General features: G+C 47.2%; 1 protein-coding gene across 1 annotated transcript; it reads right to left on the reverse strand.

Moving 5' to 3' along the window:
- Window positions 1-786: 786 nt before the first annotated feature.
- LOC133926676 (leucine-rich repeat receptor-like serine/threonine/tyrosine-protein kinase SOBIR1) lies at window positions 787-2,601 on the reverse strand. The gene has a single exon (XM_062372701.1). The coding sequence runs from the start codon at window positions 2,547-2,549 to the stop codon at window positions 1,092-1,094; it is 1,458 nt and encodes a 485-aa protein (XP_062228685.1). The 5' UTR covers window positions 2,550-2,601; the 3' UTR covers window positions 787-1,091.
- Window positions 2,602-20,539: the final 17,938 nt, after the last annotated feature.

Consider the following 20,539-nt stretch of genomic DNA (forward strand, 5'->3'; position numbering starts at 1 on the left):
ATCAGTTATATTTTCGTACCCAATAAAACTATGCTCTTGCTTGTTTATTCCCACTTGCTAGAATAGGGTTTTCTCCAGGTATACACTCGAGATGTCTGAATTTTCATCATTATCTAGTGGTGCCGGGGCGACCTATGCCCAAAATTGAAGGCATTTGAAGCAGCCGACACTCACACTGGCCAGCTAACCTAAATGAGAAATTTCAGGCTAAGTAGAGTGACAATTTAGGATTTAACACTGTATCTGTAACACGTGGAACCCCCAAGCCCACATGTCATTGAGACGTGAAGGGTCAAATCCTGAATGGTAAAAGTGTCACTTTTACCCCTGACTGTCGAGTGTCATATTCTTCTCCCGCCCCGCATACTTCTACCTTTGGATTATTAGGTAAATCTTTGGATCTCTTAAGCAAGGTACCAAATTGAAGGATCTTACTTGTGTCTCTCTATATATATCCATTCAGAAGCTCGCTACTTGGAAGAAAAAAAGAGAAGATAATAGCAGCATGACTTTATTTTCTCTATTATATATAAAATATGAGTTCGTTTTCACGTTATATTTTTTTCTACTTTCCTCCTATTTAATAAAAATCTCTAAAATTTAAATATTTTACTCATTTTTACCATTCACTGTTGTCCTCTGGTTTCTCCTCCTCGTTACCGGCTACGGATATAAGACTGTTTTACTAATGACAATAAACAAAGAAATTAGGATAAAAATTAGCGAATAATCTACGGTATCTCTCTCGACGTATTCGTTTAGCAGTGCTTCCCTGACACATCTATATCTCCATACATTAAGTTTATGCTGTATATTATCACATCTAATATTTATATTTTCATTGCAATATACGGACACTTAGCTAGTCTTTTCTAAATTCCTACCTTCCTGATATAAATACCAGTCCTAATCAATTGGCCCCACCTGACAGTTGATGTGCCCAATTGATCCGGCACTAGCGATATTCCACATACATAATAAAGTCTTTGTTTACCGATCATGCAGCAGCAGCAGAGCCGACTAGTTCTTGATCTGTGACTGGGTGCCTTTTATTTTTTTAATCTTTTGTAACCGGCTTTGGGCCCTTCCTCTTAATCTAAAATCGGCAGATCTCCTGCCCGGTTTCGGCAAAAAAAAATCTGTGACACCATGCACCGGACGTCCTTGGCTGTGGGCCGCTCCTTGGGGTCGTCGACGGTGCATAAGACGGCGATGCGCAGCACCAGCAGGATCTGCTCCTCGTACCCGTCGCCGGCGATGGCTGGGTCGATGGCCTCCGCGTGGTCCCCCGACCGCATCACGCGGCGCAGCCACTTGACGAGCCCGACCTCTTCCACCTGCGTGAAGAACTCGTCCGATGGCTCCTTCCCCGTCGCCAGCACCGCCAGGATCACGCCGAAGCTGTACACGTCGCACTTGGCCGTGAACTTGAGCGTCTGGTGGTACTCCGGCGCGATGTAACCCCACGTACCCGCCAGGTTGGACGCGGTCACGTGCGTGTGCGCGTCCGGCATAGCCTTGGCCAGTCCAAAGTCCGCGATGCGGGGCTCCATGTCGTCGTCGAGCAGGATGTTGGCCGGCTTCAGGTCGCGGTGGATGATCTGCGGCCGGTGCGAGACGTGCAGGTACTCCAGCCCGGCCGCCACGCCGGCCGCCACGCGGAGGCGCACCGGCCATGGCAGCACGGTGCTGCCGCCATCGCCATCGGCCTTGAGCGCGTTGTGCAAGCTTCCATTCTTCATGTACTGGTAGACGAGGTAGTGGCAGTTGGGCCGCGGCACGTGCGCTGCCAGAGGTAGCAGATTACGGTGACGCATGTGCCCCACCGTGCGGATCTCCGACTGTATCTGCCGCGACCACTTGTCCAGCTGCCGGCTCTCCTCGTCGCTCAAGTTGTTCGGCGTGTCGACGGATTGCTTCTTGATCTTCTTGATAGCGATGAACCTGGGCTCCTCCCCTTCACGCTCCACGGGGAGCTGCGCCTTGTACACCTCGCCGCACCCGCCACGACCGATCACGGGCAGCGAGGCCAGCCCGTCCTCCTTCTCGAGGAACGCCAGGTGCTCGGCACGCTTGATCAGCTTCGGGGTGAAGATCATGGCTCCAGACCGCGTTTGGAACAGCCCGCGGATGCAGTTCAGTGCCATACGAAACAGCACGGAGAGCACCAACCCCAAGATGAAGCCGGCGAGGGACCCAACCACGAAGCCGATCACCCAGTTGCGCACCCGGTGCTTGTGGCTGCGGTGGTGCCGGCCCTGCTCGGCCGGAGGGGCGAGAGTCGGTGACGAGGTGGCGGTCACCGGCAAGCTGCGGTTCTTGGAACCGGCGACACCTCCGGTCCCGTTGCTCTTCTCCGCGAGCACGTACCGGTGCGGCACCGCAGTCCGGCCGTGGTGCACGTGCTTGGTCCCCAGGCGGGAGCGGCGCGCCACGGCCGAGCTCTCAACAACATGGCGGCCGTCGTAGCATTCCACGACGGAGACTAGGAACAGGAGCGTGACGACGCAGACGGGAACGACGAGTGACTTGCTCGCCGCTGACGCCATGGCCGCGAGCTCGATCGGAGGCTTCTGTGGGAGGACCGGAGGAGGGGGGGGGGGCATGAGACAAGGGTGGCTGGAGCATTTAAATAATGCCAGGCGAATGCCGCGTGGAACGCATCGACGGCTCCGATAAGTTTGTTGACTGCATGGACGGCGTGTCAGATTCGTGAGAGGGGCATGCGTGGGGTAGACTCCCCTGTGTTGCGGTGTCACCTGCCCTTGTCGGACAGGCGGAGACGACTTGACTGGATGAGTCAAGAACCGGCGTGCACGGCGAGTGTGGAAAAATGAAGCGGACGGCTATGCAGCGGAGACTCTGCAATTCTGCACCAACGACTTTTGCTTTCCATCGCTACCACCTCATTTTATCAGATAAATGTCATTCCAGATTTCTTGTAGTAAAGGTTGTATTCACTAAATAACTACAATGTTTGCGGGGAATAGACTACAATAATCACTTTTTTAATGATTGGTAGGTGCTCTGCTATTTCATTTAAGTAAGGATCGAGTTCAGAAACAGAGTAAAAAAAGTTTGATGTGGCAGCTTGAAGTCGCCTACATGCAGATGTTACATAATAGCCTTAGAAGTGTAATTGTCGACAGTATGATGTTGTCCGTGGGGTAATCCAATAGTTATCCTGAGCTTCGCTCGTCATAGCCATGCGCCAATTGTTGATATCCTCCTTTGCTATGAACTCCACCACGTAGTCTTCTTCGCGTCCTTCGAATATACGTTGATTTTGTTCTTTTCATATGTTCCACCAAGCATATAGGATTGCCCCAATCTTCACGTTGTGCTCTTTGCTTGGCCCGTGTGTCGCGACCCTATGCAACCACTCCGTGAGAGTGTCCTGCAGCTCGACTGCCTCATCATTTCCTATAAGGTGGAACCAGAGCAAAACCTAGGAAGTAATCATCTTGGCGTAGAAGCACTGGAGGAGTAGGTGAGCAACCATTTCCGGCTGTTGGTAACACATAGCGCAAACAACTCCGTTGTCCATGCCTCTCGATTCCATGTTGTCAGCCATGAGCAATTTGCCGTGTATGGCCGTCCATGTGAAGAAGCGCACCTTGGGTTCTGCATTCGCCTTGCAGAAGAGTGTGTCCTGGAAGGGTAGTCTTGCGCCATTGTACTGTATCTCATACACGAACTTAGCTGTGTAGGTGCCAGTAAATGTCCATCTCCAGGTGGCTGTGTCCTGCTGTCTCGGCTGCAAGGCGACCTCTTGTAGCAATGTCCATACCTCAACGAACTCCTGCAGTTGCTGAACGCTATGAATGTACTTTATATTAGTGATCCACTGTGAGTTGCTGAGCTCCTGAACCACTGTTCAGTTTTTGAATTTGGTGATGCTGTAGAGATTTAGCGCAAGGCTTGCTAAGCTGCATTAGCCAAGCCATTTGTCCATCCAAAATCTGGCCTTGTTTCCATCTCCAATTTGAATGATTGTTGATGTCGCAAAGAGCTCCTTTTCGATGTCATCCACATGCACTGAGAAGTTGTTCCATGGCCTATCAGGATTCTTCCAAGAGAACCATGGCCACCGCATTCGAAGTGCTCAACATAATCATTCAAGGTCAAGAATCCTAGCCCCACCCGGGCTTTTCAGCTTGCACATTACCTCCTAGTTAACTAGGCTGCAACATCTTCTCTAACCATCTTGTGCTTCGGACCATATGAATCGCTTCCGGATCTTGTCGTTCATTTTTATTAGCCATTTAGGTAGCTTGAAAAATTTGGCGGGCTAGATCACAGTAGATGTCAGCACCGAATTCATCAGCTCAATCCTTCCCGCCTTTGTTAGGTGTCTGTCATGCCAACCAGGTAGCCTTCCTACCATCTTATCAATCAGTGGTTGGTAGTCAACCTTGCAAAATATATGCATGTGTAGAGGTAGGCCTAGATATTTGCACGGGAACCACTTAACTTTCACGGGGAAATCTTGTAACATCTCCTCAATATTTATCCCACTACACCTGATTGGGTAAAGTTCAGTCTTATCAAGGTTTGTGTGAAGACACGTCGCATCACGAAAAATCTTTAGGAGTTATTTTATTGCCCTCAGTTCATGTGTCCTCTGGTTGATCACAAGAGCAGCATCATCTACGTAGAGCGCATATTCAATTGCCCTTGATTTGGGGTGTACCGATGTGATGAGATTCATTTCTTTTGCTAAGTTCAGGATTTTGTGTAGAGGTTCCATTGCTATAGAAAACATCAATGGTGAGAGTGGGTCACCCTGGCGAAGTCCTCTTCTGTGCTGGATTGGTTTGCTCGGGGCACCGTTCAGAAGAACCCTTGAGAGCTAGTGCCCAGGGCTAGGCAGATCCACTCCCTCCATCTCGGTCCAAAGCCAATATGTTGCATGATTTCGATTATGTAAGGCCAAAGCACAGAGTCGAAAGCCTTACTTATATCCAGCTTGAGAAAGAGGGCTGGTTTTCGTTTCTTGTGAAGGTCTTTTATGAGGCATTGCATATGAAGGAAACTATCGTGTATGCTCCTCCCGCGGACAAAAGCGCTCTAGCAGTTAAAAACAATCTTGTGCAAATGTGGTCCCAACCGGTTGGATAAGATCTTGGAGAAAATCTTTGCAAAGATGTAAATCAGGCTAATTGGCCTGTAGTCTGCGACTACTTCTGGCTGTTCTTTTTTTGGCAATAAAATTATATTGGCAGAGTTGAGCAGGTTTAGCTGGGGCCTTCTGAGGTTAGCTAGTTGCTTTATTGTCTTAACCATGTAGTTTTTTACGACGTTCCAGCATGACACATAAAAACACCCCATGAACCCATCCGGCCCTAGCGCCTTCTCCTTTGGTAAGCCCATTACTGCATGCTTGATCTCATCCACATCAATGTCTATTTCTAATTCGGATGGGTCCAGACTTTGCAGGCCTAGCTTACGCCGGATAGAAGTACCTAGTATCGCGTTGAAGTATCTATGGATCTCAGCCTCCTTTTCCTCATGAATGACCATGATCCCACCGCTTGTTCTCAGTAAATGAATTTGATTTTTTGTCTTCCTTCCGTTAGCACGTGGGTAAAATAATTTGGTGTTTGCATCCGCTGTTTTAATATAGTTCATCCTTGCACGTTGACGTGCTTTGATCTTCTAGATGGCTACAAGTTCCAAGAATTTGCTTCTGATTCTGTCTCTGAATTCTGTTTCCATGGTTGTGAGGCTTCTGGATTCCTGCCCGACATCAATCATGTGTAGCACCCACTTAGCCATCTCCATCTGTAGCCTAACGTTGCCAATGTTTGACTTGTCCCAATTTCGTAGTGCCTTTGCCGTGCGCGTTAGTTTGATGTGGAACAACCTCATGGCATCTACAGTCATGACCTGCTTACTCCATGCTTCCTACACAACCCTGTGAAAGCCTAGCATGGCAAGCTAGAATGTCTCAAACCTAAAACCATTGTGCTTTCTGTAACCTGAGTTACCATGCAGTACGAGGGGGCAATGATCCGACAATGTGGATGCAGCGGCGGTTAGGGTGGCGTGGGGAAGAGCAGATCCCATTCAGTAGAGCAGAACATTCTATCAATCCGTGTCATGGTAGGATTATCTTGCACGTTCGTCCAGGTGTACTTGCGCCCTACAATTCTATTTCCTTCTAGCATAACTCATCAATGATGGCCCTGAACCTATTCATTAGCCCTCTATTTAGCCTTGAGTTATTATTGACTGCTGCCCTATAAATTAAGTTAAAGTCTCTAGCTATTAGCCACCTTATCTTAACTGCCCGCTTGACTTCCTTGAGCTCTTCCATGAACCTCACTTTGTCTGCATCTCCTTGCGGACCGTACACGGTTGTTAGACTCCACTTAGTTCCATCGTACTTGTATCTTACTATCACTGTCAAAGTGTTAAGAGACTTGGTGGAGGAGAGCAATTGCATTCTTGCCTCATCCGCAGTGATCGACACCTCACATCTTGTCTCATCCGCTGCTGCATAAGAGTAGTTTGCAGTGAACCTCCTTCCCAAAGTTTGTGCCACTACATCATCATCAAAGTGCTCCATCTTTTTCTCCTACAGGCACACAGCTGTAGCATGTACTGCATTGACCATTTCATGGACTACATCTCTTCTTATGCTCACATTCAGGACACGAACATTCCAACACAGGAGCTTTATGTCACTGATTGTCATGGGTAGAGATTAGCTTCACTAACGTAAGCCATACCTCGCTAACTGTGGAGGCAAGCAGCACATAGATATCATCCAAACAGGGCGTACACTTGAACAGACATGACGAGGGGGTGGGCATCCCTGGCGCGTCTGCGACCGACACACCAACGGCCACGGACTAGGTGGCAAGACCACTGTTGTCGTAACAAAGCAGCAAGCACCAGGCCGAAATAAGCAGCAGAACCATTGGCCTCCTCTCTCACAAGAGAAACAGTGGAACCGTACCCAGCCGAGCAATACTTATTAGCCAAAAAATGAAGACCCCCGACAAGCAGACACTAGACATAAAATGAGACATAACAGAACTAAACATGGCGAACTGCATTCTCTGATCTTACTTCAGGACTGGCCACCATGAATGCATCACTCCCGCATCCCGGCTCTCTTCTTGCGCCCCCCTTGGCAGTTTGGCCATGTCTAAGTCCATTGCCTTGATCAAGCTCTCAATTGCGTCCGGTGCTGCAACTGGAAGGGGGCCCTCGAACATCTTGATTAGCCTTTCCTTAGCCTGGGAATTAATGCTTTTTTGCCAATGAAAGCGCACCTAGCTTCTTCTCAAGCACCTCTATAGCCATCTCCTCAATGGACTTGACCCTTTTGGTCCACCTCTTGTCAGCGAGCCTGCCACTGCGGTGCACCGTGTCCTCCTTGGTTGGCCTCAGGTCTTGGTGCTTGGTCTTCTTAGGCATGGAGAGGAGGTCACCGTCTATTGTTGCAGTGATGTCAGCGATGAAGCGCTCAATGTCGGTTGTTGCAGAAGCCGCCGAGGCAAGGGAGGCCTCCAGCCAGCCGTGAGACCATCCCTGTCAGCATGTCAGTCAGATGTGGAGCATTGCACATCATGGCAATACAAGCAACGAAGGCCTCGACTGACATCGGGTCTTCCGCCAGGAGCCCCCCCTGTGACTGCACAGGGTCAACCGATGCATGGAGCTAGGCCTCTAGGACCACCGGGTTTGCTACTGGTGGCTCGAACGGAGCTTGGGAGCCGATGATGATCATTACACACCATGCCGGTGCCCTTGCTTGCATGGTGGTGCAGTGCAAGGCTGGCCAGTCTCCGTGTTCGACACCCGATGGTGAGTGCAGACGGCCAAAGAAGCGGTGCACCGCCCGCTCAATGGACATCCCATGGGCCTGTCGCATCCCAGGGTCCGCGAATGGCTCATGGCGGCCATGGCTCCTGTTGAAGTCGTGGTAGCTGACGTGTCCGTGTCTGGAGGAGGAGCTACTACCACAGTCGCCACCCCAGTGGAGGCATTCGAACAAACTGCTCCAGCGCCCTGAGCAGTGATGACCATCGTCGTTGTCCTAATGCCCTCCACCGTTCCCATCTTCGCCTTCGTCACCGCTGCGGCATGGGAGGTGGGGCTGACCAAAGGAACTGCATGAGCTTCTGGCTAGGACAACCTCCAACGGTGCTTCCCCATCCTTAACGCCCTGGCACCAAATGAAGTTGTGTGCCCTAGGGTTGATGGCGATCCCAGTGGCTGTAGGTCTTTGAGGCGTACCAAGTGGACTAGCACCTTGTACATGTGCCCCTGCTTTGGTACCCGCGGCTCGATCCACTCAGTGTGGACTTGCGGCAGGGGGACCTGCATGGGCGAGACTAGTCCCTTCAGCTTCGGTTTAGTGACAGTGACCCAAACCACCTTTGGAATAGCGTTCAGGCATGGCGTCAAGGTATAGAGCGTAAAGGCATCAGTCCTGTTCCAGCGACGGGTTCGAGCCGGCCGCTCCAGCTCCAACTGCCATGGCCCTTCCCAGCGACCCATGCCTCCACTCAGACCAGGAGGTTTTCATGCTCCCGATGTCAAAGAAGATCTAGCAGCACGTCACCTTCTTCGAGCACTCAACCCTGCTGGTGTGGATCGGTCGCAACCACCCTGAGATGGAGCCATACCACATCGTCGACGCGTTCAGGGCAGAGTTCGGCGTCCACCTCATGGACATCCAGGTCACTAAATACCACTCGAAGGCTTCATGGTGGTCCTCTTTGACCCGGTGGCCTATGAGAGTGCCAACACACGCACCAGTTTCATCTCCAGCGGATGGGAATTTTGACTCTGACAATGGCCTGTGCGCAGCCCTGGGGTTCCATGTCATGCTTGCCCTGGAGGAGCTGCGTGTGCACATGTGGACTGAGGAGATTGAGGCCAGATTCATTGGCCGCACATGTGTGTAGCAATTATGGCCCTTTTAGGGCATATATGTGATTTTGATGATTAATGACAACATAGTCAATATGACTAACATATTTGTCAAGTATATGTTTTAGTAGGTCTCATGGATGCAATACATGAAGAAGTCACTGAAGCGGATCTCAAGAAAGTTTAAATTGGACGAATTCAGAGAAGATTGCACTTACTGGATGGTGCGGTGCTCAGAAAGGAGTACACACTGAAGTGCTTTGTCACAGAAGTGGTCTCTCCGGAAGAACACAGCAGATGGTCCGGTGCTCAACAAGGTATATATGCCAGAGCATTTTCCAGGAGCAGTATATTTGTGCAGAGGAGTTTGAACACTGGATGGTCCGGTGCCCGTAGGCTTGTACACACTGGAGCATTCTCAGATCAATGTAAAAATATTGTGCACGCCGGATGGTCCGGTGATGAGGAGTTGGCTACACCGGAGCATTTTCCAAGAGATGTTGCAACGGCTTGTTTGGTGTGGTTGTATACACTGGATGGTCCAGTGATCAAAGGATCTACACGCCGGACAAATGCACAGTGAGAAGTGGCTCCGCTGGTTCAAGTATACACCCCGGATAGTTTGGTGATGGAGTTCAAATTAACGCCGGAACATCCAGTGTTCACAATGAGTTTGAGTGGGGTTCCAACGGCTAGTTTGTACTGCTATATACGCCGGATGATCCAGTGTTTGTATTGCTGTTAACGCCGGATTATCCGGTGTTCACAATCTTTTTTGGCCGTTGAAGTAACGGCTAGTTTGCGGGTTTGAGGTTATAAATACCCCCCCCCACTCGATCATTTGAGTATGCCAAAATCCAGGGAAGCTCATAGACACTTGAGAAGACATCCAAATATCTAAAAGTGATCATCCAAGGTAATTAACACAAGATTAATAGAGTGATTAGTGCTATTAGGCATAGAGAGAGTTGTTGCTAGGCATTGCTATATAGAGAGAGGATCAAGGAGTGATCCTACATTGTACCAAGTGGTATGCTGACAACTTGGAGTTTTGATGACTCGTCAGCACCGTGAGCCTTGGTGGCTCATGCTTGTTGACCCTCCGACTTGGTATGGAGTGGCGGCAAGACAGTTGTACGGGGATGCGGAGACCCTTGCCTTGGTAGCTCAAGCTCCGAAGTGAAGACGGTGGTAAGTGACCGAAAGAGAGGCTTGTGGTGAGGCTTTGCCTATGTGGTTTGGTGGCTCAACCTACTTGAGACCTAGGTAGCTCAAGGGCCATGACTAGATGCCGTCTAGGAGCTATAGCTAGGTGGTTGCTCTAACGTAGACTAGGGGTGGTGTTTATGTTATTGATACCACGAGATAAAAATCTCTTGTGCTGAGTTTGCTCTCTCTACCATCTTTACGTTTCTGCATTTATATTTTGCAATCTACCTTTGCTTATTTACCTTCATAGAGTAGTTTGCTAGGATTAGCTATATGTTGCAAACCTTCTTGAACATTAGAGTAGACACACTAGATGAACCTAAATCACATTTAGATAGAAATTAATATAGATTTATGTTGTAAAGTTTTTGAAGTGGATTAGTTTTAGGTGTCCTAATTCACCCCCTCTTAGGATTTCCCCGATCTCTACAGTTGGTATCAGAGCAGGTTCTCTCAACCATATATTTGGTAATCAGGACCTCGTGCTTTTAATAGGCTTAACATCTTAGAGAGTTGTGACGTCTAGAGTATGGATGAATATCAGTAGTGCTCCACATTTTGACGGCACTTACTTCCCCTGTTAGAAAATTATAATGACTTATCATTTGTAAGCTAAATTTTTAGATGTTTGGAAAGTCACCGAGGAGGGGATGAATCAACATCTCACAAACAAGGAGAGCCAATTCGATGAATTAGTAAAGAGTATCCTTTTATCATCTCTAAGCATTGATGCATTCAATCGAAAATATTCTCTTACCAATGCTTATGATATTTAGACTAACCTCATTAAAATACATGAAGACACAAAATATGTGTGCAATGAGAAATATCATGTGCTAGTCTCTGAGTTCAATAGCATTAAACAACTTGCCCATGAAAATGCTAATGATATGTATTTACGTTTGAATATTATTGTCAATGAGATCAATAGGCTAGGTTTAACGCCAATTAGAAACAATCAAGTGGTGAGAAGAATACTTCAAGCCTTTTTTTTCCAAAGTACAAGTTCATTATGTCCATCATCTACGACGACAACAACATTAGCAAGATGACTCCAAGCTAAATTCTCAACGAGATCACCGCCCATGAGATGACTATGAACATGAAGATTGAAGGTTCATCCTCATATGGCACCAAGAACCTTGCCCTCATAAGCAAACAAGCTCCTTGCCCACACATGGAATAGAAGATAAGAAGGCAAGAGCAAGAGTCAAGCTCAAAGAGAAGATGATAGTGATGAACAAGATGAGTAAAGCACCTTAAGTGATGAAGAAATGGATCCTAAGATCACAAAGTTCATCTCAAGATTAGAGAATGACCTCAAGATAATCAATACCAAGATTAATCATCCAATCTTCATGAAAGACTTAGTCAACATAATTGATCATATCAAGAAGGAGAAGAAAACCAAGAATAATAAGAAGACAAGGGGAAGAGCTAAATTATTTGCAAGCATAGAAAGATGGGTGAGGGAAGATGTAAATTCAAGCTCAAGTGATGAGAGCTTCACCATCTACTCCTCCAAGAGAAGCTCTTCCTCAAGGTCATCATCACACAAGTTATCATCACATAAGTGTCTTATGTTCAAAGGTATGGAAAATGATATAAGTGATGATGAATTCTATGAGGATTCATCCTCACAAGAAGAACTTTTTGAATTGATCAATGAACAACAAAAAACCTTAAAAAATAAGCTAAAGAACATAACAATTCAATATTCTTAATGACATGCATGCTACCTTTGTTTCTAATTACAAATAATTGTTGAATAAATTTGAATTGCTAAATAAGGAGTATGAAGAGCTTAAGGCAAAACTTGAGGGCATCAAATCTCAACCTAAGATCCCTTTGAAGTAATCTATCTCTCTCTTCTTGTGATAATTTGAATGATCTATCTAGCTCACATATTTGCAATGGGATATATGATGAGAATGTTATTGTTGAATCATGTAATGATCTTGTTGCACAAGAGAACGATGAGTTCAAGAAAAAAAATGGAGGAGTTCAAGAAGGACTTCGCAATATTAAAGAGTAAGAATCATATCCAACCTCCTAAAGATAATCGTGACAATATGATAAATAAGCTTGCAGAGGGTCCACCGTGACATGTTTAAGTATCATCTCCAATACAAACAAGTCAAGAAGACAAATGAGAAGAAGATGATGGTGATTATCTAATGAAGTTTTTAAAATCGATTAGTTTTAGGTGCCCTAATTCACTCTTCTCTCTTAAGACGTCACCGATCTCTACAACGTGCCAGATTATATTTATAAGTAGAAATAAAAGTCTAAAGATACATCAGTTCATCAAGCCAACAAAACCAAAAAAGGAAAGGAGGAGGAATAGGGCGAGAGGCACTTTGGCGTATGCCGCCAGCCAGCCAAGCAGCGAATTACAAGGTTGAGTCTCCTCCTGGAGAATTGAAAATGCTAGGAACTAAAAGCTCGGCATGACTACAATAATCATGATAACATGAAGTTCTGGACCATGAAAATCGAAGCTTGTGTAACTGATTAATAAGTTGCAGTTACTAGCAACTGCATGCACATGAACCCCTTTTGCCTGTATCACCCGGATGTAATGTTTAACTTTTTAAAATTACTACAATAATAAACTTGTGTCGGATTTGTTGTTTCTACGAATATCAACAAGAAAAGTTTCCCACTAACATGACAACTCTAGTCGGATCCTGCCCTCAGTTTTCTGGATCCGCCCCTGCCCGCCCTCTGTGCTGCATGATGTTCGCATCTTTTTTTTTTCCCAGTAATGAGCACGTTTGAACAAAGACAATGTAGCACCTAGGCATCTCTATCTACAACGTTCCCCAAGCCCTGAAAAAGTGTCAAATATTTAACTATAGAGTATATATGCATAAGAAGTATGTCATATATAGATAAAATAATCGTATGTACTCTAAACGACTTCAGATACCGTGGACCAAAATATGCAGGCCCCGGTATACTCATAGATTTCCAAAACCTATACCAGAAAGATCTGGATCGGGTTAACCGACTTGAGTATGACTAGTATACAGGTTAAATTCGGTTGTCTTGCTTGACCGACAAGACAAAAAAATCCATATCGACTATGGTTGGTTCTAGGACAGCGTCAGAACCCTATATAAAGCGGGGACCTAGACCCCTAGGGAGAGAATTTTGACAACCTAGGACGGACAACTTGTAACTCGATGTAAGCACCAAGACTATAGGAGATACTCGACGACTTTATTTCTAATTTAGTTTAGATCTGATCTATTCCTTGTAATAGGACTAGCCACCTTGCTTACTCGAGAGAATACATACACATCAATCTCCATACAGGACGTAGGGTATTACTCTAGCCAAGGGCTCGAACATGTCTACATCATGTGTCTTGTTTCATGCTCGATCTCTAATCTCGAAGGTAGCTTAATTTAATTACAGATATATTATAAAAATAAATCTTCGACAAAAAGTTGGGGCTAAAGGTTTTGTTTCTTTTATTGTGTGTTTTTTTTTCCAAAAGCTGATTCTTTATTATGGTATCGAAGAAGATAGTAAAAAAAAAAAATTCTTTAAAGCTGTGGCTACACGGTAACCTCGGAACATCATTTTTACTCATAATCCATTGAAACACCTTTATGCTAGATTGTGATTCTAGTGGTAGAGGTAGTTTTTTTTAATTCTAAGATCGATTTCAAGAATCAGATTATTTCAAATTGGCTTTTGGGCACAGAATCCAAAATCAGAAGATGGAGAAGATGGAGAACATATGGCATTTCTCCCTCGAGGGAGAAAATGGAGAACAGTTCGCCTATGCAGTCATGGGCTCATGGCCGCATGCCCACTTGCATCGTGTCAGCACATGCCATTTCTTACCCGTCCTCACATTGGAGTTTTCCTTGGAGAATGTCTCTGCTAGGAACGAAAGTAATTAAAGAAGCAGAGGACCAAATGCATGCAAAGTAAAGGAGAAAAGTAGGAAAACAAAATTTGCATTTCCCTACTGAAGCACAATGGTCGATATATTTCGTATGAGTGTCTTTTTTATTTTCTGCACTGTTAGTATTTTGAAATTTATCTTGCAAAACTATCTTCCCATTTAAATTCTGTGCCTACAAAATTGAAAGTTGTATTTACTGCCGTGCAAATTATCGCGCATACGAAGGTTTGCATGTTTGTACTCAGATGGAGGGGTCGTCAGTGCCATGTGGAAGTTTGAATTGTTCTTTTTCTTTAATAAACATCCATGCTATAAGCTGCAATGAACCAAGTTGAAAGTTCCAAGTTCTTTTAAGGTTGAAAGTCCGTTTCACGCCTTAAGAATTCGAACAAACCATCCTAAAATACTTTTATTTTATACAAGGTAAAATAGCAGACTATATTATTCGGGGTCTGAAAATTCTTATCTTTTTGTACGTTGGAAATATATTTCGTGTCATGTTGAAACTTCAGATCATTCTAAGTGAAAAGTTAATTTTATGATTTTCAACAAGTGACTAAAGGTTCGGACAAAAAATAAATACCATATTAGAGGATATTGAGAAGCTTGTGACTGAGAAAATTTCACTTGCTGAGTACTTTTTTTTTCCGATTACAGAAGTTTTATTGACTCTTAACATTAAATCAAGACGATACAACAGCATATGAGTATACATTACGTCAGACCAGCACATTACTGACGGGTGATAACCGTCATTCGTGACAGGTTCTATACCCATCACTCTGAATGCTTCACTAATGATATCATAGTTGTGACTTGTCACTAGGGACTGTCATTAGTGCCGGGTAGCTTTCCACCCGTCACTGGGACTCGTTCATTAGTGATGGGTAGCTTTCCAACCCGTCACTGGGACTCGGTAATTAGTGACAGGTGGTAACCGCACCTCGTCACTGGGACTTTGTCATTATTGACGGGTGGTAATACCAACCCGTCACTGATGACACTCTTTAGTGACGCGTGACATTTTCACCTGTCACTAATGTGCTGATCCCCTGAAGGGCTTTACCTGTTTTCTGACTGCATCCTGAAACAATGTCAGGATTTGGCAGACGTCTTCTCCTGCAAACAAGATAATACATATCCAGATATCCACATCGAGATCACTCATAACATTGATGCCATAATCACCATGCATTTCAAGATATCCACATTGTAGGGACCAAAGTCACGAGATATCCACGTATCCATAATCAAAACGTACAAAGATGCAAGCCCACATTAAGATAGTACAAATACTTAAGTCTAAAATGGAATCACAAATTAAATAAGATTCAGAATGTTTGGTCCCTATAATGGAACTCGCCTTTCGAAGAGACGACTTTGGTCATTATGGACGAGGTGATCCGTCCTCGAATGTTGAAGAGTGCAGACTCCTCAATATTGCCGTCCGATAAGTTGAATTCCTGGTGAATGAAAATAATAATGGAAAAAGTATGCAATTAGCGTGAGCAAAATCATTTTATCATCGGATATTAGTAATGAATGAAAGTAGCTATGAAAAGACTATACAATTATCTTACATTTGGGGATTTCATATCCTTTGCTGCAATAGTTAGCAGCATGTGACCTGCAACGTAGAAGCCGCAGACATTGCCCGGTGGTTGTTGGTGGCACTAGAGAGAGAAAAAATCGTCAATTCGAAAGAAAAAAAAGGTAGCGGTAGAGTATTTGCAAATGCCTCTGCTAGCATTTACCACGAAGGCGGTCTTATGTGTCTGTGTGCGGGGCACCTTAGGATCGTACTTTGAATCGGAGCGATTACACATGTCAAAAGCCCTACATGCAAAGAAGGATCGATTAGTCAACATTTGGAAAAAGATTGAAAAGTTCAATATGTAATGCCTCCCGCCGTTTTTTCTCGATCTCTAGTCCAACCGACCTCTCCAGTCGAGATTATCGATATCTCTGATGATGAAGGGGAGGTCGACTGGGATCTCCAGGAGAAGGAGATCAACGAGGAGGAGAAGGCAAAAACGGAGAATGAGGCATCCCAGGCAGTGAAGAAAAAGGCCAAGGAGGAGGGAAAGAAGGCTGCGGAGGAGTTCTTTTCATCCTCGTCCTCGTCCTCTGACAGCTCGGGGGCAGGCTACTGCATCAGCTTCTGCAACTGTAGGCCGCAGATGAAGCACATACATCGCTTCATGCGCCGCTGCTAGGGCTTGTAGTTTCCATGATAGTCATCTTGTATTCTTTCTCCCCTTGGTTTGCTTTCTCAGGGTTTGTTTCCTTGTTTTTCACCTATTTATCAGTGCTTCTTTTGTAAGCGTCTTTTGGATGTACAAGTTATTAAGAAGATAACAAAATCCTTGGACCCGCTCATTGTTTTTCCTTTGATTGAAATGTATGGCGATCCTCCGAACATGTAGCCTTTCATGTTTTTGAGTGCACATAAGCCTCCATGCCTCACCTTTCCCAACCCCCCCTCCCGCATGCAGCGGTTTTCTGGCAGTCGGAGGGTGTGATGGCAGTTATGACTTCATGGTACCAGGTGCGACTAGAGCGATGAAGCCTCACATAGATTTAGGCCTAAACGCGACCACGACAGGTGCTATTGAGGTGCGGAGGGTTAAGACCCCGACATCGGTAGGGCTATCGAGGTGCAGCTAATAGTGGGGCATGAGATGAGTTTTTTTGACGGAGGCGAGATAGTTTCGGAGCCTAGTGGTGGTGGAGAGAGACGGAGCCGATGATCAAGGCTAAGGGATGCAGTTTGCAACCCCCTCAGCCCCGGCTGCCGCTAGGTTCCAGTGTGATATAGACTCCTCTCCAAATTTGTTCCAGATTTCTAACTCAAAGCAATCCTCTCGGAGCCTGGCGGCAGTTGCTAGAGGTGAAGCCGATGGCGAGGCCAAGGGAGGCAATCTGCGAACCCCGACCCTTAGCCGCAGCGAGGCTCCGGAGGTAGAGCCATCCGGAGCCCAACGGCGGTTGCCGAAGGTGACACTGATGGCCAGGCCGAGAGGGGCAGTCCGTGACCCCCGGCCCTTAGCCGTAGCGAGGCTTCAGAGGCAGGGCCATCCAGAGCCCAGTGGCGGTTGCCAGAGGTGACTCTGATGGCCAGGCCGATGACCTGGGTGGCCGTGTAATGGGCTATAGAGGATTCCATACTATCTTTCATGCCACGTAGAGTGGACTTTCACTTAATATCGTCATGTCTAATATGTATTATCTGGTTTATGCAACTGTGTTGCTAGGCTATCCACGACCCCCTCAGCTCCAGCTGCCGCTAGGCTCCGGAGGTGGGGATCCTCTGGAGGCTGGCAATCGTTGGTCGTAGGTGAAGCTGGTGGCGTAGCGAGGGGAGGTTTCCCACAACCCCCTCAGCTCCGGCTGAGGGACGAGACCATCCGAAGCCTGGCGACAATCTGCCGGAGGTGAAGCCGGTGACGGGGCTGAGGGAGGTTGTCCGTGACCCCCTTAGCGGTTGGCCGTGAGGAGGCTCGACGGAGGTAGAGCCGTCCAGAGCTCCCACACCAGTAGCCAGGGACAAAGTCGACACGATGCTGAGGGGGTAGTCTGCTACCCCCTCAGCGGTTGGCCGTGAGGAGGCTCGACGGAGGTAGAGCCATCTGGAGACCCCTGCGGCGGAAGCCGGAGGTGTCGAGGCTGGAGGGTCATTGTGATGACGGCAAAGCCCCAGAGCCAATATGTTCCGTATTCCACTTAAGTTGTCGGGACCTTAGCCCTTGTATTGTTTCTTCAATTGTCTTGAAGATAGTGCCTTTTGATAGGGTTAATGAAATTCTACAACTTTGTGCAGGATCGACCAAGCCTTTTTCGTTTTGGCCCTCTGACTCCCCAGGCCCCCTTGCGCTCTCTAGCGGTGAGCGAACGGAGGTTGTGTCTTGTACCTTTTGTGCAGTGTGCATTGCATGGAACGTCATTCCCCAACCTCCTCGCGTTTTATTAGGGCCATTATCGTGTATGCCACATATGTATGTATGTGTGTATGAATAAACTGTATTGTGCTGACTTCACCTTTTGTCTTACAATTTTGGTCACACCAACGCTTCATTTTTTGTCTTACAATTTTGGTCGCACCAATGCTTTGTTGGCTAGGACCTACCCCTCCCATGTGGGAGGGTCAACACCCCTCCGGCATGTAGCAACGCCGGAGGGTGCACGGAGGGTTTGGATCTCGACGATACTGGGGTTATTCCTTTTCCTCGAAGGGTTTTCGAGCAGGGGTATAACTTCAGGCTAAGTTTTGTACCCTACTGTAGAATAGTGATATAACTTAAGTCCTACCGTCTACTGTTGAACAGAGATATAACTTAAGTTTTACTGTCTACTATTGAACAGGGATATAACTTAAGTTCTACTATCTACTGTTGAACAGAGATATAACTTAAGTTCTACACTCTACTATTGAATATAGATATAACTTAAGTTCTATTATCTACTATTGAACAAAGATATAACTTAGGTTCTACTATCTACTGTTGAACAGAGATATAACTTAAGTTCTATGATATCATGTAGCTATGTGGTCACAAACAGGCGTACCTTTGCCAGGAAGCCTTTGCAGCCTAGAGGCAGTGGAAGGGTCGGTGCCTCTGGCCTGAGTTGTCCGCCAAAGGGGTTGGGCTGCACGGGCATCTGGGGTATCCGGAGCCTTATTGTAGGAGCCCTGCATCCCTTCGCCATGGCCAAATTCACCTAGCGCCTAACCTGACATGGGAGACACTCCAGAGGCCCCCACCGCTTCGGGGGCTCGGGTGGGGCCCCCTACATCGGGGGCCTGTTGGACTCCATTATGGCTAGGGTCGTGGGTGTGACTCAGTCCTCATCGCTGGGGTATTGCACCATCGATGGTGGAGTTGGATGAGGTAGATGGGGCTTGGTAAGGTTCGGAGACCTACCCGGCAGTCCACTCCAGTTTTACGGCCCCTGGATCACCTATCACTGGCCCTTTCCCCTGCCAGGCGTCCCGCCTGCTTTCTGAGGTACTCCTCCCATAAAGTAAAGAGGGTTCGGTAACCATCTGTATTGTGGCCACACCCGGCCCCTTGCAGGATGCATTGGTACCCTTCCGTTGATGTTGGAGCCTATGCTTGGTGCCCTCGGCTCCGACGGGGTTTGTGCGCATGGGGGCCTGTGGTCTCCCTGGATCCCCCTCCCATCAGGGGAAGCCGAGGAGGCTGCCGATTGACCAGGCTCTTGGAGGACACTGGCTCGACGAAGTTGCCTTCGATGTCATTATAGGAGGCGTTTGGGGGCTGGCCCAAGCACTAGTGCCCTTGGGCTCAAGCACCCAAAACCACTGGAGGGCGGTTTGTCTAGTTGCGGCCTCAGCCACCTCCTGGGGTGTGGCAAGGTCCTCGCCGCACCACTGCTGGACAGCCTCTTCGTCGACTTGGACCTCCATGCCAACTCGAGCTATTTGGTCAGCATTGGCAGGAGGGTCGTCGTTCCGCCCAGCTACTAAGCTGGTGGGGGAACATAGTGTGCATAGTCGTAGCTACCATGCATACCTTTGCATGGGTGAGGCAATGGAAACGGCTGCCCGGGCTAGCGCCTTGGCAGTTTTTATGGTGTCCTACCTCCCCTTGTACTTCTATGTTCAGGACTGCACAAACAACGCGCTGTTAGAGGAAGAAAATGTCTTTCACGAATAAGTACAACGAGAGCCTTTTCTAGAGAGGAGACTCAAGCTTGGAGAAGAAGTGGAGAGGGAGGAATACCAAGTGTGTTGATAGTAAAAAAGATTGGTCCCTGGCCTAATGACTATGAGTCTGTATTTATAGTGTCATTCGGGGTGTAAGTATACAAATATGCCCTTACAGAGATAGCGATGCGAGTTACCGCCATGCTACAGGGACTTGGGCCTGGTCGAATTACACAGCCCGGGTTCAGCTAGAATATATTTACCCCTAACTAGAAGATATTATCTATTATGGTAAATACAATAGTGTAGGTGACCTAGAGGGTGCGATACTCGACTGGTCGTCAATTGCGGCATGACGCCGCACTATCCCAAATGTCAGGATGACCTCCACTTGAACTCGGATGTTAGGATGGCCACCACTTGAATCGACATTAAATACCGGTCACTTCCTTGCAGGAGAAAGACGACTCTTGGGCCCCCTCTAGCTGATTTTTCTCCAAGGCTTGATGACCCACTCTCTGGGCTTCGTAGAGCTTGCCCAGGCTCCGGAGGACTGGGGCTCCGTGAGGCTGGAGCTCTGAGAGACTGGGGCTCTAGAGAGCTCCAGAGCTCGGAGACCCGAGAGGCCTTTGGGGACACGAGATTCACAGGCATAGGCTGACGGGGCTAGGGGCGTTGGGGGTTCTTAAAGACCGCCCCAACAATCCCTTCTGGAAACCAGCAACTTCCCCTATGTCGGTATAAAGAATAGTGGGGTTCCCTCGGTGGACCCATGCTGGTAAGGTATCAACAGGTGTTGTATGCCACATTTGTCCAGATCCATGGCCACCCCACGCGACCAGCCAGCGACC

This window comes from Phragmites australis, chromosome 8 (assembly GCF_958298935.1).
Source record: "Phragmites australis chromosome 8, lpPhrAust1.1, whole genome shotgun sequence".
Taxonomy (NCBI): Eukaryota; Viridiplantae; Streptophyta; class Magnoliopsida; order Poales; family Poaceae; genus Phragmites; species Phragmites australis.